A 19,098-nucleotide genomic window follows, 5' to 3' on the forward strand; every position below is an offset into this window, starting at 1 on the left:
GGGCTTCGCCCCCTGGACCCCCTAGCACGGCTTCGCTCTGCAACCACCAGGGACCCTAGCGGCCCTCTGGACCCCCAGCAAATCTTTCAATATCCCGCTCCCCCCCTCCCCCCCCCCCCCCCACTTCTAACCTGAAATCCTGGATTCGCCCCTGGTATTACTATTATTTGTTTTCATTTTTTCGGTTAGTGATGCTTAACCTCTGACCGCAAACGCTTTATTTACATGAAAGACGGTGTTTGGAAAAGAACAGGTTTTGTAAAAATCTCTTAAGGATGCAAGATACTAAACTAAGCAATAAGAATGATTGTTCATTCATTTAATGCCATGACAACTCAATGCATTTAATAATGTATATTATATTTAATCGAGTTTGATGTGTTTTTTTCTACATCATGATGCGCGACACAAAAACAAGCATTACCTGTCCATGTCAATAGAATTATATTAAAAATAATAGTGTCACGCATATTGATCTGCGACCGTCCACACTGAAACCGAACGGATGGCGCTGCATTGCTTATGGCGCGCTACTTAATTGTATTGCAGACACACACGAGCGGTTTTTCGAGGACGACAATGTAGACATAAGGACGCGATTGCCAGGCGAGAGAAGGCGCTCCTCGTGCGATGCTGACCGGAAGTTCACGGTGGAGGAGGCGGTGGAGGTGCTGGGGGTAGGCTGGTTCCAGTTCCGTCTATGGGCCATCACGGGGCTTTTTTCTGTACGTATTGCAGTGTAGTGTAAACAATCATGTTGTTTGTTTTTGTGTTATACGGAATGCGCATACAAAAAAAAATTGTGCCACTATAAGAGAAACAAGCTGGTTAATGAATTGATAATCGTTAACACCTTCTAAAATTATGTTTGTAAAATATATATGCATGAAAACGTTTATAGTACAAATCCAACCCCTACAAATTCCGGTAATGTAAACCATTAAACATGTAATAACAACGACAATTTAAATACGACATTCATTATATGAAAATGGTACTACAAGTATGTCGTTTATCCTTGTAAGTTTACCTAATGGTCTGCGATTATTTTGAAATAGCTTAAATGTAATCGAGACACTATTAGTATTGCTAATCGGTATGGTCTAATCAGGTTTTACCAGCCTCTCCTAAGTTATACATCTCAGAGATATGTCGTAAAACTAAACGTTGTACCTTTTAAGTGTGAGCCACGCTCTGGGAAAACCGGGCTAATCAGGGACGACAATTTCCGCCTATACTGGATTTTCGTTTAGGAAAGACTTTCTTTAACCCATTTATGCCTAGTGGACTCTCCCATCCTTCTAAATTTGATCAATTCATTTCCAAAATTAGGGATGTTTGGTATATTTATTTCTATTTTTAGAATATTTATTACAGAAATTCCTTTAAGCAAACAGCATAGACCCTGATGAGACGCCGCATTATGCGGCGTCTTATCTGGGTCTACGCTATTTGCCAATGCCTTTTTCTAGACGCTATGCATACATTGGTTAAACAAAGAATTCCATAAAAGCGGAAAGTAGGAAAGTGTCGTCATTGATAAGCCTGTGCGGACTGCACAGGCTAATCTGGGACGACAATTTATGCATTAAACCCGGTTCTGCAAGAGCGCTGCTCATTATTATATAACAAACTCGTAAAGATTCTTATTCATAAGCGCAAAGAAGCAACTTTTTATGAAACATGTCCAAACACATGTAAGTAGATATGAGGATTTGATTTTAATTAAAAAAAAGGTCAAAACGCAGAAAATTAAACGAATTAAACAAGAACGAAATCTGACAAACTCGGGAAACCGAAAAAAACAAACTCATTTTGTTCGACATGTGTAAGCTGTTCTGCTGTTTGTAGATGGCGGACGCATGCGAGATGATGTTGCTGGCGGTCCTGTCGCCCGAGCTGCGCTGTCAGTGGGGGCTGTCACAGACGCATGTGGCGCTCATCACAACGGTACCATAGCACACAGCACACAGATGGGTACCGTTTTACTTAGCTACTTACGCAATTCGTAGACTAACGCACATATTTTTAATTCAGTATAGTTCCTTCAAATTCTTGCTACATTGACATATGGTATGTTTTAATGAAATTCATAATATAATGTTACATGGCAAGTAAAAATTAATATGCATCAATCTAAAATAAATGAAATTTCAATTATTTTAAAATATTTGCGTAAGTCTAAGACTTGATTAAGTTGCTTAGAAAAACGGTACCGTCTTTTGGTAACTTATGTCGCTTTTGTCCACATTGATTTCGTTTGTATTGAATTTTATTCCTCCACTTAGTGGGAGGCATAAAGCATCAATCAATTCGTACGTACCGAAATTTTATATACTCAATTATACTGAAAGCTGGGGGAAATTTGCTCAAAGTCTGAAAACGAAATGATCTTAATAGGTAAGTGATCGTAAAGGAAGGAAGTTTGGCTGCGACCAATTTTGGTAGATATATGGCCCTTTTTATGTTTTCCATTTGTAATATTTAGTCCCCGAAATTATGTGTACTCGACTTTCAAGAACTAGTGTGATAGTAATCGTGTAGGAATGAATGTGGGCTGTGGGAAATTAAAGCAGATTTATGACCCTTTGTCATGATGTCCACTGTAGAATATATACGTTTTTAAATTGATTCTAATAAATTTAGAAGTTTCGACCTTACTGCGGTACTCTTCTGAAAGTTAAAAGCCTGTGGTTGATTGCTCCTCAGATGAGCGTCGTTCTGGGACAACTGGGCTTAATGTATGTGTGTAAAGGGTCATCAAAGATTAGCCTGTGCAGTACGCACAGGTCAATCATGTACGATACTTTCCACTTTTATGGAATTGTTCGTTTACAGAAGTCTATTCTAAATGAAAATCCAGTTTAGGCGGAAAGTGTCGTCCCTCATTTGCATGTGCAGACTGCGCAGGCTGATCTGGAACGACACTTTACGCACATGTATTAAGCCCTGTTTTCCAAGGCTGATCTGGAACGACACTTTACGCACATGTATTAAGCCCTGTTTTCCAAGAGCGAGGCTCCTATATATTGAACTTTCCAAACAAATCGGAAAAAATAATTACCAAATAAAACTACTTATAAGCTATAGTTCATGCAAATATTTGAATACTTACCAGCGACTTCAACTACTTAAATGCCCAAATATGTTTTACAGGTCGTGTTCATAGGGATGGGGACAGCGTCGCCGTTCTGGGGAATACTGGCCGACAGATATGGCCGGCGAAATGTGAGCGCGTTCGTGAGAAGCCAGAGTAACAGCAGTCCGCACATTCTAATCAGGAACGACGCTTTCCGCCTAGACGAGATTTTCGTTTAGAAGTGACTTCCTTTAAACGAGCAATTCAATAAAAGCGGAAAGTCTCGTACCTGATTAGCCTGTGCGAACATGCATTAAGCCCGGTTTTCCCAGAGCGTGGTCCATGTCATTGTACAACGTTCTGTTTGCAAACTGTTTAATTTTATTATAAAGACTAACTTAATGTGCGAAATAGAAGATATACATTTGTATGCAAACACGAGACGTCTTTTAAAAAGGCTACTATGTCAGTTGCAGCATTACTATTATGTTACTCGCACACTTCAACACATATCACTACTGTTGTTATTGAAGAAAGGTTATTTCTTTACAAAGGAGAACTCTTTACAATCAAAAGGCAAAGAAATCATAAATGTACCTTTGCTCTTTTCAGAATCTAATGCTGGCGTCGGTTGTCGTTTGGTACTTCGGTCTGCTGACGTCATTCAGTCCTTCCTATTTCTGGCTTCTTCTGCTGCGGGGACTTGTGGGTGCGGGGATGGCTGGCATGCCGCATGGGTACGTGAATGCCTATATGAATCGCGTCAGGCGAAAATGGGTCATATATCATATGCGGCCAGCGTAGCTCCAGATCAGTCTACGAATTCCCGCAGTCAGGTCGGGAGCTACACTGGCCCATATGAAATATAATAATACTTGTATAGGTTTTAATCTTTTAATGACGTATCAAAACTGATTCTTAGAACAAAACTAAGTTGTCTCAGTTTCTCATTATTTTGGTATGAACACTGGAAAAATTTACTCTGCAGATTATAATAGCGAACATTTGAAACTGATGATCTTTTCTTTACATGCATTCACCGTTATTTCTAAATATATATGTGGGAATGGGTGTATGCTTTACACATCACTGGACGAAATTTTAATCTTGTTGTGGAATTATCCGTACAAAATGAAAATACAAAAATGTTGCATGTCGGTAGGTTATTAGTCTAAAAACATTCATAAATAGTCATGGAAATCTTGCATAGACAAGTCTACACGGTGACGTGTGTGACTCTCTTACGAATAATTTATTTAAGTATGTTGCATACTTTTATAAGGACCTGATGATACTACAGTACGTTCATACTTACGACGTTGTAATTTCTGTTCACCTTTAACGGCCACCAGAAAAACTTTGCGAAACAGAAATTTCGCAAACTTAAGTACCCTTTTTCTTGAAGATTTGCTACTTTGAGACATAGTATGCGATACAAGTCTTATCTTTGATTAATAATTGGTTATTTTCACTCAAAAAATGCGTTTTCTTCACTATGAAATTTATTAGCAAAGTTGGGGTCCCATGGGATCTTTGCATTCCCATGGGATTTTTTATTATCCCATGAGATTTTTTCATGATGCCTATGTGGAGAAGCCATTTAGTTTCAGATAGAAACAGGTTAACAAGATTACATTTAAAGTCGTATTGTCGGTAATAAAGGATTTTTCTGCCTTATATTTTAAAATATTGAACTGATTCGCAAACGACGTAGTTTATTTGGAATCAAATATCACTGGCTGGTGTGTTCCATTTTTATTTGTGAGCGTTAGCTCACATATACTGCAGACACAATTTTGCAAATCAGTATGAACTTAGCTACGCTAGGAACCGTAACCCGTGACTGCCTGTGTGGACAACTGCAGTAAAATTAAGCAGACGACGAATGCTAAAAGCGTCTGCTCTAACCACCGAATCTGCCTCTTCTCACTGGTGCATTATATAGTGTGTATTTAACAGGTTGTAAGACAACGTTGGCCAGTCTAGTGTTTATCATTGAAATCTGTACATATTGGCTGCTTTCAGGGAAAACGGGGCTTAATGCATGTCAAATAAGATTAGCCTGTGCACACACGTTTAAACATATTTATTTCTTTTGTCAAGTACAATACATAAAAATACACAATACAATAGATATCAGAAAAGGATTGAAACGAAAGAAATAATTCTTATATGGTTCCTCTCTTGGGATTATGTTTACACATTTATTGGCCGTGTATTAGAAACAGTATAACTCAGTTGATGCTAGACATAGGAGTTTTCAGTTTGGTTAAGATGTGTATTACCGAAAACTAGAATATCAAGCTCAACATCGCTGGTTATTCTGGTGATACTATTCATTAATGTAATACGTATAGTGTTAAAGCGAGGACATACGAGAAGGAAGTGTTGATTGGACTCAATATCTTCACAGGAACACAATGGGGATGTGATAATGTTTTTTGCGTAAAGGTGTTCTTTAAGTGCACTCGAGACTGTGTACACTGATTATTGTAACAAGTCTGGCCTTGCAGAAGGTAACTATAACACGGTCTTTTACGTTATGTGAACAGAATCCTTGTTGAGATAGCTGCTAACTTTTAATGTTGTAAACCAATATGCTTTGAACATTTCCAACAAACGGTCAATAATTCCTAACAAAACACGTGTGTTTCTTTCAGATGAAACATTCATCAGTCGACATTGTTCATTGATTTTTATGTTTACCGCGAAAGCGAAATTGGTTGTGAACAATTTAATAACAGTTAAAGACGTGTCACCTAAGTTCCCAACACTGAATCAAGCCTTACATTGATTAGCGCATGTTGAAACGGAAGTAAACATACATGAATTAACTTTTCAGAACTCCAAACATATAAGAGCTTCGCTCTGGGAAAACCGGGCTTAATGCATGTGCGTTAAGCGTCGTCCCAGATTAGCAAGTGCAGACCGCAAAGACTAATCAAGGACGACACTTTCCTCTTTTTTTTGGTATTTTTCGTTTAAAGAAAGTATCTTCTTAGCGAAAATCATGTTAAGGCAGAAAGTGTCGTCCATGATTAGCCTATGCGGCCTGCACTTGCTAATCTGGGACGACACTTTACGCACATGTATTTAGCCACGTTTTCCCAGAGCGAGGCCCATTCGTATTCATATTAAGACCACTTGTATTCTATTGTATTTTGTCGGTGTCCGCAGGTGTGCTGGGCCACGGGCACGATGTTCGAGATCACCCTATCTGCCATCGTGATCCCGCGGCTTGGCTGGAGGTGGCTCCTCGCCCTGTCCTCTATCCCCTGTCTCGCCATTATCGTCCTCTTCCGGGTAATAACAACACGCGTAACAGGGACATTCACGTATTTATTTGAAGCCATGCACTAACAGTTCACAAACATTTGGCTTGTCATCGTCGTACACCCACTGTTAATCCACATTCAAATCCGGAATTCATGCTATACTATATTATATATGTTCAGGAAATGGACGTCATGGTAACTGACGCATTTTAAATAGAATATGTTAGTAGGTAAGTGTGTGAAATAAGATGTCGCTTTTTTCGTAAATATAATATTGTTTTATCACAAAAAATAAATAATTTATGCAATAATATAAATCCGATAAGCATGTATGGATGCAATAATTTCTATGTTTACATGTTTCTATATATTTGACATTATACGATCCAATTAATTATATTGGTAGTGGGTATTGGTATTAGTAATATTTTTTTTATCTTCAGTTTTAGTGTGAGTATCATTTAAGTATCTTAACAATTATGTATTTTCTGAGCACTTACCAATACCGGTAGGCTTCCTTCATTCCACGGGAAGACCTATAGGGCTTGTTTTTATTCGGTCTTGTGTTCGGTTCAGTACCTGCCGATGTCGGCCCGGTACCTGGTGGGCGCTGGACGCAAGGAGGAGGCGTTCAGGATACTGCAGTCCATCGCCAAGATCAACAAAACGCAACTTCCAGAGGGCGAACTGGTTGAGGAAATGCAGGTCAGTGTCTTATATTTATTAAAAAGTGAAAGTCCAGTTTCATAATGGAGATTAATCTTATCATCACTTTGAGGTATTTTATTAACTGGCACCAATGTATATTTGACAAAAGCACACGACAAAGCAAATGGAAAAAGCATGTATGAGAATCGTCATGCAAATATTGGTACTGTGCCTTACGCGACCAACGTATCTCCAGACCAGCCTCCGCAATTGGTCCTGTGCCTTACGCGACCAACGTATCTCCAGAGCAGCCTCAGCAATTGGTCCTGTGCCTTACGCGACCAGCGTATCTCCAGACCAGCCTTCGCAATTGGTCCTGTGCCTTACGCGACCAGCGTATCTTCAGACTAGCCTTCGCAATTGGTCCTGTGCCTTACGCGACCAACGTATCTCCAGACCAGCCTTCGCAATTGGTCCTGTGCCTTACGCGACCAGCGTATCTTCAGACCAGCCTTCGCAATTGGTCCTGTGCCTTACGCGACCAACGTATCTCCAGAGCAGCCTCAGCAATTGGTCCTGTGCCTTACGCGACCAGCGTATCTCCAGACCAGCCTTCGCAATTGGTCCTGTGCCTTACGCGACCAGCGTATCTTCAGACTAGCCTTCGCAATTGGTCCTGTGCCTTACGCGACCAACGTATCTCCAGACCAGCCTTCGCAATTGGTCATGTGCCTTATGCGACAAGCGTATCTCCAGACCAGCCTTCGCAATTGGTCCTGTGCCATACGCGACCAGCGTATCTCCAGACCAGCCTTCGTAATTGGTCCTGTGCCTTACGCGACCAGCGTATCTTCAGACTAGCCTTCGCAATTGGTTCTGTGCCATACGCTACCAGCGTATCTCCAGACCAGCCTTCGCAATTGGTCCTGTGCCATACGCGACCAACGTATCTACAGACCAGCCTTTACAATTGGTCCTGTGCCTTACGCGACCAGCGTATCTTCAGACCAGCCTTTACAATTGGTCCAGTGCCATACGCTACCAGCGTATCTCCAGACCAGCCTTCGCAATTGGTCCTGTGCCTAACGCGACCAACGTACCTCCAGACCAGCCTTCGCAATTGGTCCTGTGCCATACGCGACCAGCGTATCTCCAGACCAGCCTTTACAATTGGTCCTGTGCCTTACGCGACCAGCGTATCTCCAGACCAGCCTTCGCAATTGGTCCTGTTCCTTACGCGACCAGCGTATCTTCAGACCAGCTTTCGCAATTGGTCCTGTGACTTACGCGACCAGCGTATCTTCAGACCAGCCTTAGCAATTGGTCCTGTGCCATACGCGACCAGCGTATCTCCAGACCAGCCTTCGCAATAGGTCCTGTGCCTTACGCGACCAGCGTATCTTCAGACCGGCCTTCGCCATTGGTCCTGTGCCTTACGCAACCAGCATATCTCCAGACCAGCCTACGCAATTGGTCCTGTGCCTTACGCAACCAACGTATTTCCAGACCAGCCTTCGCAATTGATCCTGTGCCTTACGCGACCAGAATATCTCCAGACCAGCCTTCGCAATTGGTCCTGTGCCTTACGCGACCAGCGTATCTCCAGACCAGCCTTCGCAATTGGTCCTGTGCCTTACGCGATCAGCATATCTTCAGACCAGCCTTCGCAATTGGTCCTGTGCCATAAGCGACCAACGTATCTCCAGACCAGCCTTCGCAATTGGCCCTGTGCCTTACGCGACCAGCATATCTCCAGACCAGCCTACGCAATTGGTCCTGTGCCTTACGCGACCAACGTATCTCCAGACCAGCCTTCGCAATTGGTCCAGTGCCATACGCGACCAACGTATCTCCAACCCAGCCTTCGCAATTGGTTCTGTGCCATACGCGACCAGCGTATCTCCAGACCAGCCTTCGCAATTGGTCCTGTGCCTTACGCAACCAGCGTATCTTCAGACCAGCCTTCGCAATTGGTCCTGTGCCTTACGCGACCAACGTATCTCCAGACCAGCCTTCGCAATTGGTCCTGTGCCTAACGCGACCAGAGTATCTCCAGACCAGCCTACGCAATTGGTCCTGTGCCTTACGCGACCAGCGTATCTCCAGACCAGCCTTCGCAATTGGTCCTGTGCCATACGCGACCAACATATCTCCAGACCAGCCTTCGCAATTGGTTCTGTGCCATACGCGACCAGCGTATCTCCAGACCAGCCTTCGCAATTGGTCCTGTGCCTTACGCAACCAGCGTATCTTCAGACTAGCCTTCGCAATTGGTCCAGTGCCTTACGCGACCAGCGTATCTCCAGACCAGCCTTCGCAATTGGTTCTGTGCCTTACGCGACCAGCGTATCTCCAGACCAGCCTACGCAATTGGTCCTGTGCCTTACGCGACCACGTATCTCCAGACCAGCCTTCGCAATTGGTCCTGTACCATACGCGACCAACATATCTCCAGACCAGCCTTCGCAATTGGTTCTGTGCCATACGCGACCAACGTATCTCCAGAGCAGCCTTCGCAATTGGTCCTGTGCCTTACGCGACCAGCGTATCTCCAGACCAGCCTTCGCAATTGGTCCTGTGCCGTACGCTACCAGCGTATCTCCAGACCAGCCTTCGCAAATGGTCTTGTGCCTTACGCGACCAGCGTATCTCCAGACCAGCTTTCGCAATTGGTCCTTTGCCTAACCCGACCAGCGTATCTCCAGACCAGCCTTCGCAATTGGTCCTTTGCCTTACGCGACCAGCGTATCTCCAGACCAGCCTTCGCAATTGGTCCTGTGTCTTACGCGACCAGCGTATCTCCAGACCAGCCTTTGCAATTGGTCCTGTGCCATACGCGACCAGCGTATCTCCAGACCAGCCTTCGCAATTGGTCCTGTGCCAACGCGACCAGCGTATCTCCACACCAGCCTTCGCAATTGGTCCTGTGCCAACGCGACCAGCGTATCTCAAGACCAGCCTACGCAATTGGTTCTGTGCCTTACGCGACCACGTATCTCCAGACCAGCCTTCGCAATTGGTCCTGTGCCATACGCGACCAACATATCTCCAGACCAGCCTTCGCAATTGGTTCTGTGCCATACGCGACCAACGTATCTCCAGAGCAGCCTTCGCAATTGGTCCTGTGCCTTACGCGACCAGCGTATCTCCAGACCAGCCTTCGCAATTGGTCCTGTGCCTTACGCGACCAGCGTATCTCCAGACCAGCCTTCGCAATTGGTCCTGTGCCTTACGCGACCAGCGTATCTCCAGACCAGCTTTCACAATTGGTCCTTTGCCTAACCCGACCAGCGTATCTCCAGACCAGCCTTCGCAATTGGTCCTGTGCCTTACGCGACCAGCGTATCTCCAGACCAGCCTTCGCAATTGGTCCTGTGTCTTACGCGACCAGCGTATCTCCAGACCAGCCTTCGCAATTGGTCCTGTGCCATACGCGACCAGCGTATCTCCAGACCAGCCTTCGCAATTGGTCCTGTGCCAACGCGACCAGCGTATCTCCAGACCAGCCTTCGCAATTGGTCCTGTGCCATACGCGACCAGCGTATCTCCAGACCAGCCTTCGCAATTGGTCCTGTGCCAACGCGACCAGCGTATCTCCAGACCAGCCTTCGCAATTGGTCCTGTGCCATACGCGACCAGCGTATCTCCAGACCAGCCTTCGCAATTGCGCAGTCTGGTCAGGAGCTACGCTGTTCGCTGAAAAGTCAAGCAAAGTTTCGTGGTCTCATTAGAGGACAGGGCAGTTCATGACCAGACTGCGCATGAGCAGGCTGGTATGGAGCTACACTGGCCGCATATTACTTAAGACCCATTTTCACATGACAAGGCTTCTATGGTCACCTTTTAGAATGGTCACTCCAAAGCATATAATTGTAGTTGAATGTGGTTGTCAGAATCGTTTTCTGAGTTTTTCTTGTTTTTATCGTGCAGTAAAACGAATGGCAAGTATTGTTGTGAGTTGATGACTGTTGCCATTAAACCATATATCAAACGGTGGGTTGTCAATTCCTTTCTATGAATTCAGAAGCTCGAAGTAATTACCTGCAGTAAATAATAAAAGGTAACTGAATGTTAAGCAATAAAAAGAGAGTACACCACGTGGTGAAATATTTCAATGAAATATGTTTGAGACTTGGTAATATTATCAAGCCATAATTTTTTTATTTAAGGATAAGTACTAGTACTGAGTAAATGAGCTACTGAGTAGCTATATTCATGTGTAAAATACATGCCGAGTTTAAGCATGGTTAACACTTTTATACACAGATCGTTTGAATATTTCCCGAGTTTCCCTACACTCGGAACCAATAACCATCTCTTGTCGCAGTAAATGGGTCTCGGCGGTTGGCTATCATTAGTTAGACACGCATTCCGCTCTATTTCCCAGGACCAAAGAGGGCACCCGAAGCTCCTGTTTTCCCGCTCTTACCTCCGTACGACGCTACAACTGTGGGTCCTGTGGTTCGGGACTGCCCTCACTTATTATGGAATGGTTCTGGCCAGCGCTGAGATACTTCAACTGCACAACGCCAAGACCGCAGGTAAGAACGTGCATAGCGTGTTGTTGCATATTGAGCCGTATGATGCGAGAATCAATATGCAACAACATGTGATGCACATTCTTATTATAATCATTATTATTATTACAAATAAATAAAAAATAATGATAATAATCGTACCGATAATATATACAGTAAAGGATAGTAATAAGTGAAAAATTATACATGAATAAGACATCGCTAAACTGAATCATTGCTTTAACTAAAATTTTGTATTTTCTATGATAGGTGGGCAGACGTGCAAATGCAGTGGACTGAAAACTGACGACTATGTCTCCATGATCTTCAGTACTCTTGGAGAATACATTTGTGAGTTGTAGGGCTTCAAAACCGCACTTGACAGCGGGTTTATTTGAGACTCGCTCTGGGAAAACTGGACTTACCGCATGTGCGTAAAGTGTCGTCCCAGATTAGCCTGTGCAGTCCGCACAGGCTAATCAGCGACAACACTTTCCGTTTAAACTGGATTTTTGCTAACAACATATTTTCTTTAAACGACAAATACCATAAAAGCGGAAAGTATCGTCCTTGGTAAGTCTGCGCGGACTGCACAGGCTTATCCGGGACGACACTTTACACACATGCATTAAGCTCAGTTTTCCCAGAACGAAGTTCATTTAAATCAGTTTCCAAATGAATGCAATAAGAAACCCATGGAGTACAAAGTTAAAAAATATACATGTATAAAGATTATTGTGGAATCAAATCGCAATGAATATTGATATATATGTAAGCGTGGCACGGTGGAAAAGATGCGACATTTGCTGTTTTTTTTTTCTTTTTGTTGTTTCCAAGACAAAGTTACTCGTTTCTAAGAGTTATTAATTCGTCCACACGACTTAATAAGTAACTATCGGGACCAAGTTAGTAAGTCGTGGTAACGACATAGCAACCTCGTGGGAACGATTTTGGAACACGTTAAAACGCCGTTACTTATTCGTGGAAACGACATAACTAACTCTTGGTAACGACATATTTAAGCAATGAAAATACATGCTGTTTGACGCATATTTCGAAATGGCTGATGCAGGTATAATTTCGGACGATATAAATCGGACAGATTTGCATTTAAATTGTTTCAGACTAATTGTATTCTGATTTATTGATAACCGGTATGTTGTTACCACGATAAAATGATCTCCCTCCCACCCACGAGTTATCTCGTTTGGACGACTAATAAATTCGTTCCCACTAGTTACTTGTATTGTTCTCACGACTCACTAAGTCGTTATTAATTCTTTCACACGAGGAAGTTATCTCGTCCCCATGGCTAGTTAAGTCGTACCCACGAGTTACTAATCCGTGGTCACGAGTTACTCAGTTTCGATAACGACAGATTGAGAAATGAAAACGAGCAAATGTCTCATCTGTGCCTCCTTAGCTTAGTGTTAGAGTTCTTCAGTTAGTGAACAACTGTATTTTCATATTTTCTTTGCAGGGAATTCATTTAAAAGAAGTTGAAAGAATTGCATCAACCTTGAACTCAACCATTAACTCGTACAATAGTTCTGTCCAATACACATAAGTGCAATAACGACGATAAAGGATCTTGTTCGCTGATGAGTATTTTTGAAAACAATATAATTTAATATATTAAGTATCCTAACTATAATGTTTGCAACATTCTAAAATGTTTTTTATACAAAGAAAATGTTTTATTTTTCATTTCGCTTCTTGAATTAAAATATATAATCTATCATTAGAATTTATGACATCGAAAATTTTCATTTTGGTATTCTGTTAACGGATTCCTTTAATTAACATAAAACGACAAGGATGTATACTTTTAAAAAAAAATTCCAGGTTCTTATGGAATTGATAAGTGATTTACAAGTATTCACTGCGTATGTCGGGAAAACATATATTTTAAGATTCTCACTCGTGGAATTAATAGAATCGACATTCTACTGAATCGATGACGTATCCTATGTAACTTCAGCGTTGCCGCTCAACATGCTCCTCATCGACGTCATCGGGCGACGCTACACGGGCGCCGTGAACTTTGTCGGCTGCAGCGTGTTCTTCCTGCTTATCCAGGTGCACGTGTCCCAGGAGATGCTCACGTTCTTCATCTTCATGGTGCGAGGCTTCTCCACTGGCATCTTCAACTTCGTCTATATCTACACGACGGAAGTACGTGGGTATGCATGTGTAGTGCGGTTGTAGTTTTCTTTACATAAGGTATATTTTTTCAAGGTGTTTTCATTGGCTTTACTATAAAATGATCAGTGTGAGGAAAAAATAATGAAAATTATGCTTATGTCAAAAGAAACAGACGCATTTTTTTATTGGAATGATTATGCAGATGACGATGACGCTATCGAAAGTGGTAGTTATGACGCGACCGCGACGCCGTTGAAGTAGAAGACACTTAGTATGCATATCTTCGTGTGCGGATGAAAAGGCAAAGGAGCATCATGGGAACACTGAGAATGCTCGAAATGATTGTAATCGCAATAGTGACTTTGGTATTGCAATGTTTATCTTCAGGTTTACCCAACATCTATACGAGCGTCTGGCCTAGGTACCTCGTCCACGTGTGCCAGGGTTGGAGCTATGATTACTCCATTTCTTGCCCAGGTAATAATATATTACAAAATCATTTATTTATCTGCGTGTGTTGTTTTTTAAACCCTAGACAGTTTATTTTTCCTCAAAAATGTATGTAAAATATCTGGTCTTTGCGTTTACATTATTAAAAAAACGCTTAGAAAAACAATGTATTTGTCGATGTGTTTTTCATTTTGTAATAAAATACTATACAGCATTAATATTGGATTATTGTGTTAACGAGGGTGAGTATCTATTTGCTTGTAGGTCTATTAAAAAATCAGTTGACAATTATTGTCCTAAATAAGTATTTATTTGAGCCTGGGCTTACTGCATGTCCGGGACGGCAGTTTCCACCTGTACTTGATTTTCGTTTAGAACTTCCTTGAAACGAAAAATTCCATAAAAGCTTAAAGTGTCGCCCCTGATTAGAATGTGCAAACTGCACAGGCTAATATGTAACAACACGTTACGCACATGCATTAAGCCCGGTTTTCCCAGAACGAGGCTCATTTTATGGTTCCTATACCAGGTGCTCCTGGACGCCTCTCTGTCGGCAGCTGTGTGGGTTTATGCCTGCATATGTTTCGTGTGCGCTGCGGTGGCCGCCTTGTTGCCCATAGAAACCAAGGGAAGAGCCTTGCCGGTAAGCAGACATAATATTGTTAACCTAACACTTTATATTATATTTAAATCGTTTTTTTCCCAATGTAAGTAATGTGTTGTTATAATTTTGGAGGTAAACTTGATAAAACCGTGCGACACACGTCTTTGCGATTGATTATAATAATGATTCGGTACACTATTAAGGCAATGAAAATATACATTGAATTTGAAATCATTGCGATTTTTCTCTTTCAGCAAATAGTAACATGAGACAGTTTCAAGTACACAGACTGACGTCATCGCCCGATTAATCGGACATTTTACAGCACAACAAGACCAATTCACAGTGTGCATACAACTTGTTGTTTTTGTTGTTGTATTCTATAAATTCAGTTAAGGCCTTAGAAAGTTCATAACAGTGACAATGTCAAATTTCTGCGCTGCGTCACAATCGACGCTAGCATCCATGACGTCATCAATAGCAACTAGTGACCCGATCTCGTTTCCAAGGGCGGCTTCAAAAATCACCTGTAAATACATGATATTGTAAAAGTGTGTATCCTGAAAATCTGTTTACTAATATGCTCTTCTATACCGTATGCATAACAGTATTTTCTATGTAATTACGTAAATCATGCCAGCAATAAAAGATTCCATATGCCATTATAATTATTGCTAAAATGCAAATTGAATAATCGCAGGACAAAATATATTTTGATGTATTTGTTTACTACTGATACGTTTTTTTGCAATTTTAATGCCCCCAGCATCTACTGATGCCGGAAAGCATATAGCGATATACCGTCCGTTCGTTCATTCGTTCGTCTGTTCGCCAATCCGTACGAAATTAATCTAAAATGTCACGTTACTGATAACATAAAAAATAATTCAAACAAACGTTTGACATGTTGTCTTTGAACACTCTCAACACACCCACATCGCCTAAGACAAGAATTTTTGTAAAATAAACATGCGCTAGCCATATCTGGTCATTAATAACATTTATAACGCCATATAGTCCAGCCCGATTTGTTTTCAGTTATTTCTGTTCAATAAGCCTTAGAGTTGAACGCTCAAGATAGAACCACTGCTAACAAACGCATACATGAAGATGTACTGTGAGTGTTCTGTTCAATAAGACTTAGAGTTGAACGCTCAAGATAGAACCACTGCTAACAAACGCATACATGAAGATGTACTTGAACGGAACGCTTAAGATAGAACCACTGCTAACAAACGCATACATGAAGATGTACTGTGAGTGTTCTGTTCAATAAGCCTTAGAGTTGAACGCTCAAGATAGAACCACTGCTAACAAACGCATACATGAAGATGTACTGTGAGTGTTCTGTTCAATAAGCCTTAGAGTTGAACGCTCAAGATAGAACCACTGCTAACAAACGCATACATGAAGATGTACTGTGAGTGTTCTGTTCAATAAGCCTTAGAGCTGAACGCTCAAGATAGAACCACTGCTAACAAACGCATAAATGAAGATGTACTGTGAGTGTTCTGTTCAATAAGCCTTAGAGTTGAACGCTCAAGATAGAACCACTGCTAACAAACGCATACATGAAGATGTACTGTGAGTGTTCTGTTCAATAAGCCTTAGAGTTGAACGCTTAAGATAGAACCACTGCTAACAAACGCATACATGAAGATGTACTGTGAGTGTTCTGTTCAATAAGCCTTAGAGTTGAACGCTCAAGATAGAACCACTGCTAACAAACGCATAAATGAAGATGTACTTGAACGGAACGCTCAAGATAGAACCACTGCTAACAAACGCATAAATGAAGATGTACTGTGAGTGTTCTGTTCAATAAGCCTTAGAGTTGAACGCTCAAGATAGAACCACTGCTAACAAACGCATACATGAAGATGTACTGTGAGTGTTCTGTTCAATAAGCCTTAGAGTTGAACGCTCAAGATAGAACCACTGCTAACAAACGCATAAATGAAGATGTACTGTGAGTGTTCTGTTCAATAAGCCTTAGAGCTGAACGCTCAAGATAGAACCACTGCTAACAAACGCATACATGAAGATGTACTGTGAGTGTTCTGTTCAATAAGCCTTAGAGTTGAACGCTCAAGATAGAACCACTGCTAACAAACGCATACATGAAGATGTACTGTGAGTGTTCTGTTCAATAAGCCTTAGAGCTGAACGCTCAAGATAGAACCACTGCTAACAAACGCATACATGAAGATGTACTGTGAGTGTTCTGTTCAATAAGCCTTAGAGTTGAACGCTTAAGATAGAACCACTGCTAACAAACGCATAAATGAAGATGTACTGTGAGTGTTCTGTTCAATAAGCCTTAGAGCTGAACGCTCAAGATAGAACCACTGCTAACAAACGCATACATGAAGATGTACTGTGAGTGTTCTGTTCAATAAGCCTTAGAGTTGAACGCTCAAGATAGAACCACTGCTAACAAACGCATACATGAAGATGTACTGTGAGTGTTCTGTTCAATAAGCCTTAGAGTTGAACGCTCAAGATAGAACCACTGCTAACAAACGCATACATGAAGATGTACTGTGAGTGTTCTGTTCAATAAGCCTTAGAGTTGAACGCTCAAGATAGAACCACTGCTAACAAACGCATAAATGAAGATGTACTTGAACGGAACGCTCAAGATAGAACCACTGCTAACAAACGCATACATGAAGATGTACTGTGAGTGTTCTGTTCAATAAGCCTTAGAGCTGAACGCTTAAGATAGAACCACTGCTAACAAACGCATACATGAAGATGTACTTGAACGGAACGCTCAAGATAGAACCACTGCTAACAAACGCATACATGAAGATGTACTTGAACGGAACGCTCAAGATAGAACCACTGCTAACAAACGCATAAATGAAGATGTACTTGAACGGAACGCTCAAGATAGAACCACTGCTAACAAACGCATACATGAAGATGTACTTGAACGGAAAGCTCAAGATAGAACCACTGCTAACAAACGCATACATGAAGATGTACTTGAACGGAACGCTCAAGATAGAACCACTGCTAACAAACGCATAAATGAAGATGTACTTGAACGGAACGCTCAAGATAGAACCACTGCTAACAAACGCATAAATGAAGATGTACTTGAACGGAACGCTCAAGATAGAACCACTGCTAACAAACGCATACATGAAGATGTACTGTGAGTGTTCTGTTCAATAAGCCTTAGAGTTGAACGCTCAAGATAGAACCACTGCTAACAAACGCATACATGAAGATGTACTGTGAGTGTTCTGTTCAATAAGCCTTAGAGTTGAACGCTCAAGATAGAACCACTGCTAACAAACGCATAAATGAAGATGTACTTGAACGGAACGCTCAAGATAGAACCACTGCTAACAAACGCATAAATGAAGATGTACTGTGAGTGTTCTGTTCAATAAGCCTTAGAGTTGAACGCTCAAGATAGAACCACTGCTAACAAACGCATACATGAAGATGTACTGTGAGTGTTCTGTTCAATAAGCCTTAGAGTTGAACGCTCAAGATAGAACCACTGCTAACAAACGCATAAATGAAGATGTACTGTGAGTGTTCTGTTCAATAAGCCTTAGAGCTGAACGCTCAAGATAGAACCACTGCTAACAAACGCATAAATGAAGATGTACTGTGAGTGTTCTGTTCAATAAGCCTTAGAGTTGAACGCTCAAGATAGAACCACTGCTAACAAACGCATACATGAAGATGTACTGTGAGTGTTCTGTTCAATAAGCCTTAGAGCTGAACGCTCAAGATAGAACCACTGCTAACAAACGCATACATGAAGATGTACTGTGAGTGTTCTGTTCAATAAGCCTTAGAGTTGAACGCTTAAGATAGAACCACTGCTAACAAACGCATAAATGAAGATGTACTGTGAGTGTTCTGTTCAATAAGCCTTAGAGCTGAACGCTCAAGATAGAACCACTGCTAACAAACGCATACATGAAGATGTACTGTGAGTGTTCTGTTCAATAAGCCTTAGAGTTGAACGCTCAAGATAGAACCACTGCTAACAAACGCATACATGAAGATGTACTGTGAGTGTTCTGTTCAATAAGCCTTAGAGCTGAACGCTCAAGATAGAACCACTGCTAACAAACGCATACATGAAGATGTACTGTGAGTGTTCTGTTCAATAAGCCTTAGAGTTGAACGCTTAAGATAGAACCACTGCTAACAAACGCATAAATGAAGATGTACTGTGAGTGTTCTGTTCAATAAGCCTTAGAGCTGAACGCTCAAGATAGAACCACTGCTAACAAACGCATACATGAAGATGTACTGTGAGTGTTCTGTTCAATAAGCCTTAGAGTTGAACGCTCAAGATAGAACCACTGCTAACAAACGCATACATGAAGATGTACTGTGAGTGTTCTG

General features: G+C 41.8%; 1 protein-coding gene across 1 annotated transcript in view; it reads left to right on the top strand.

The window, feature by feature from the left end:
• Positions 1-15,380, top strand: part of LOC127849732 (putative transporter SVOPL) — a 16,046-nt gene extending 666 nt beyond the window's left edge. The window contains exons 2-13 of the mRNA XM_052382482.1: positions 550-725; positions 1,852-1,950; positions 3,157-3,228; positions 3,692-3,841; positions 6,257-6,382; positions 6,931-7,059; positions 11,390-11,543; positions 11,790-11,870; positions 13,501-13,694; positions 14,052-14,141; positions 14,644-14,757; positions 14,973-15,380. Of these exons, the coding sequence (XP_052238442.1) occupies positions 550-725; positions 1,852-1,950; positions 3,157-3,228; positions 3,692-3,841; positions 6,257-6,382; positions 6,931-7,059; positions 11,390-11,543; positions 11,790-11,870; positions 13,501-13,694; positions 14,052-14,141; positions 14,644-14,757; positions 14,973-14,987 (1,400 nt within the window). The 3' untranslated portion in view covers positions 14,988-15,380. The remainder of the gene's footprint in view (positions 1-549; positions 726-1,851; positions 1,951-3,156; positions 3,229-3,691; positions 3,842-6,256; positions 6,383-6,930; positions 7,060-11,389; positions 11,544-11,789; positions 11,871-13,500; positions 13,695-14,051; positions 14,142-14,643; positions 14,758-14,972) is intronic.
• Positions 15,381-19,098: the final 3,718 nt, after the last annotated feature.

The sequence above is a fragment of the Dreissena polymorpha genome, chromosome 11 (assembly GCF_020536995.1).
Source record: "Dreissena polymorpha isolate Duluth1 chromosome 11, UMN_Dpol_1.0, whole genome shotgun sequence".
NCBI classification, from domain to species: Eukaryota; Metazoa; Mollusca; class Bivalvia; order Myida; family Dreissenidae; genus Dreissena; species Dreissena polymorpha.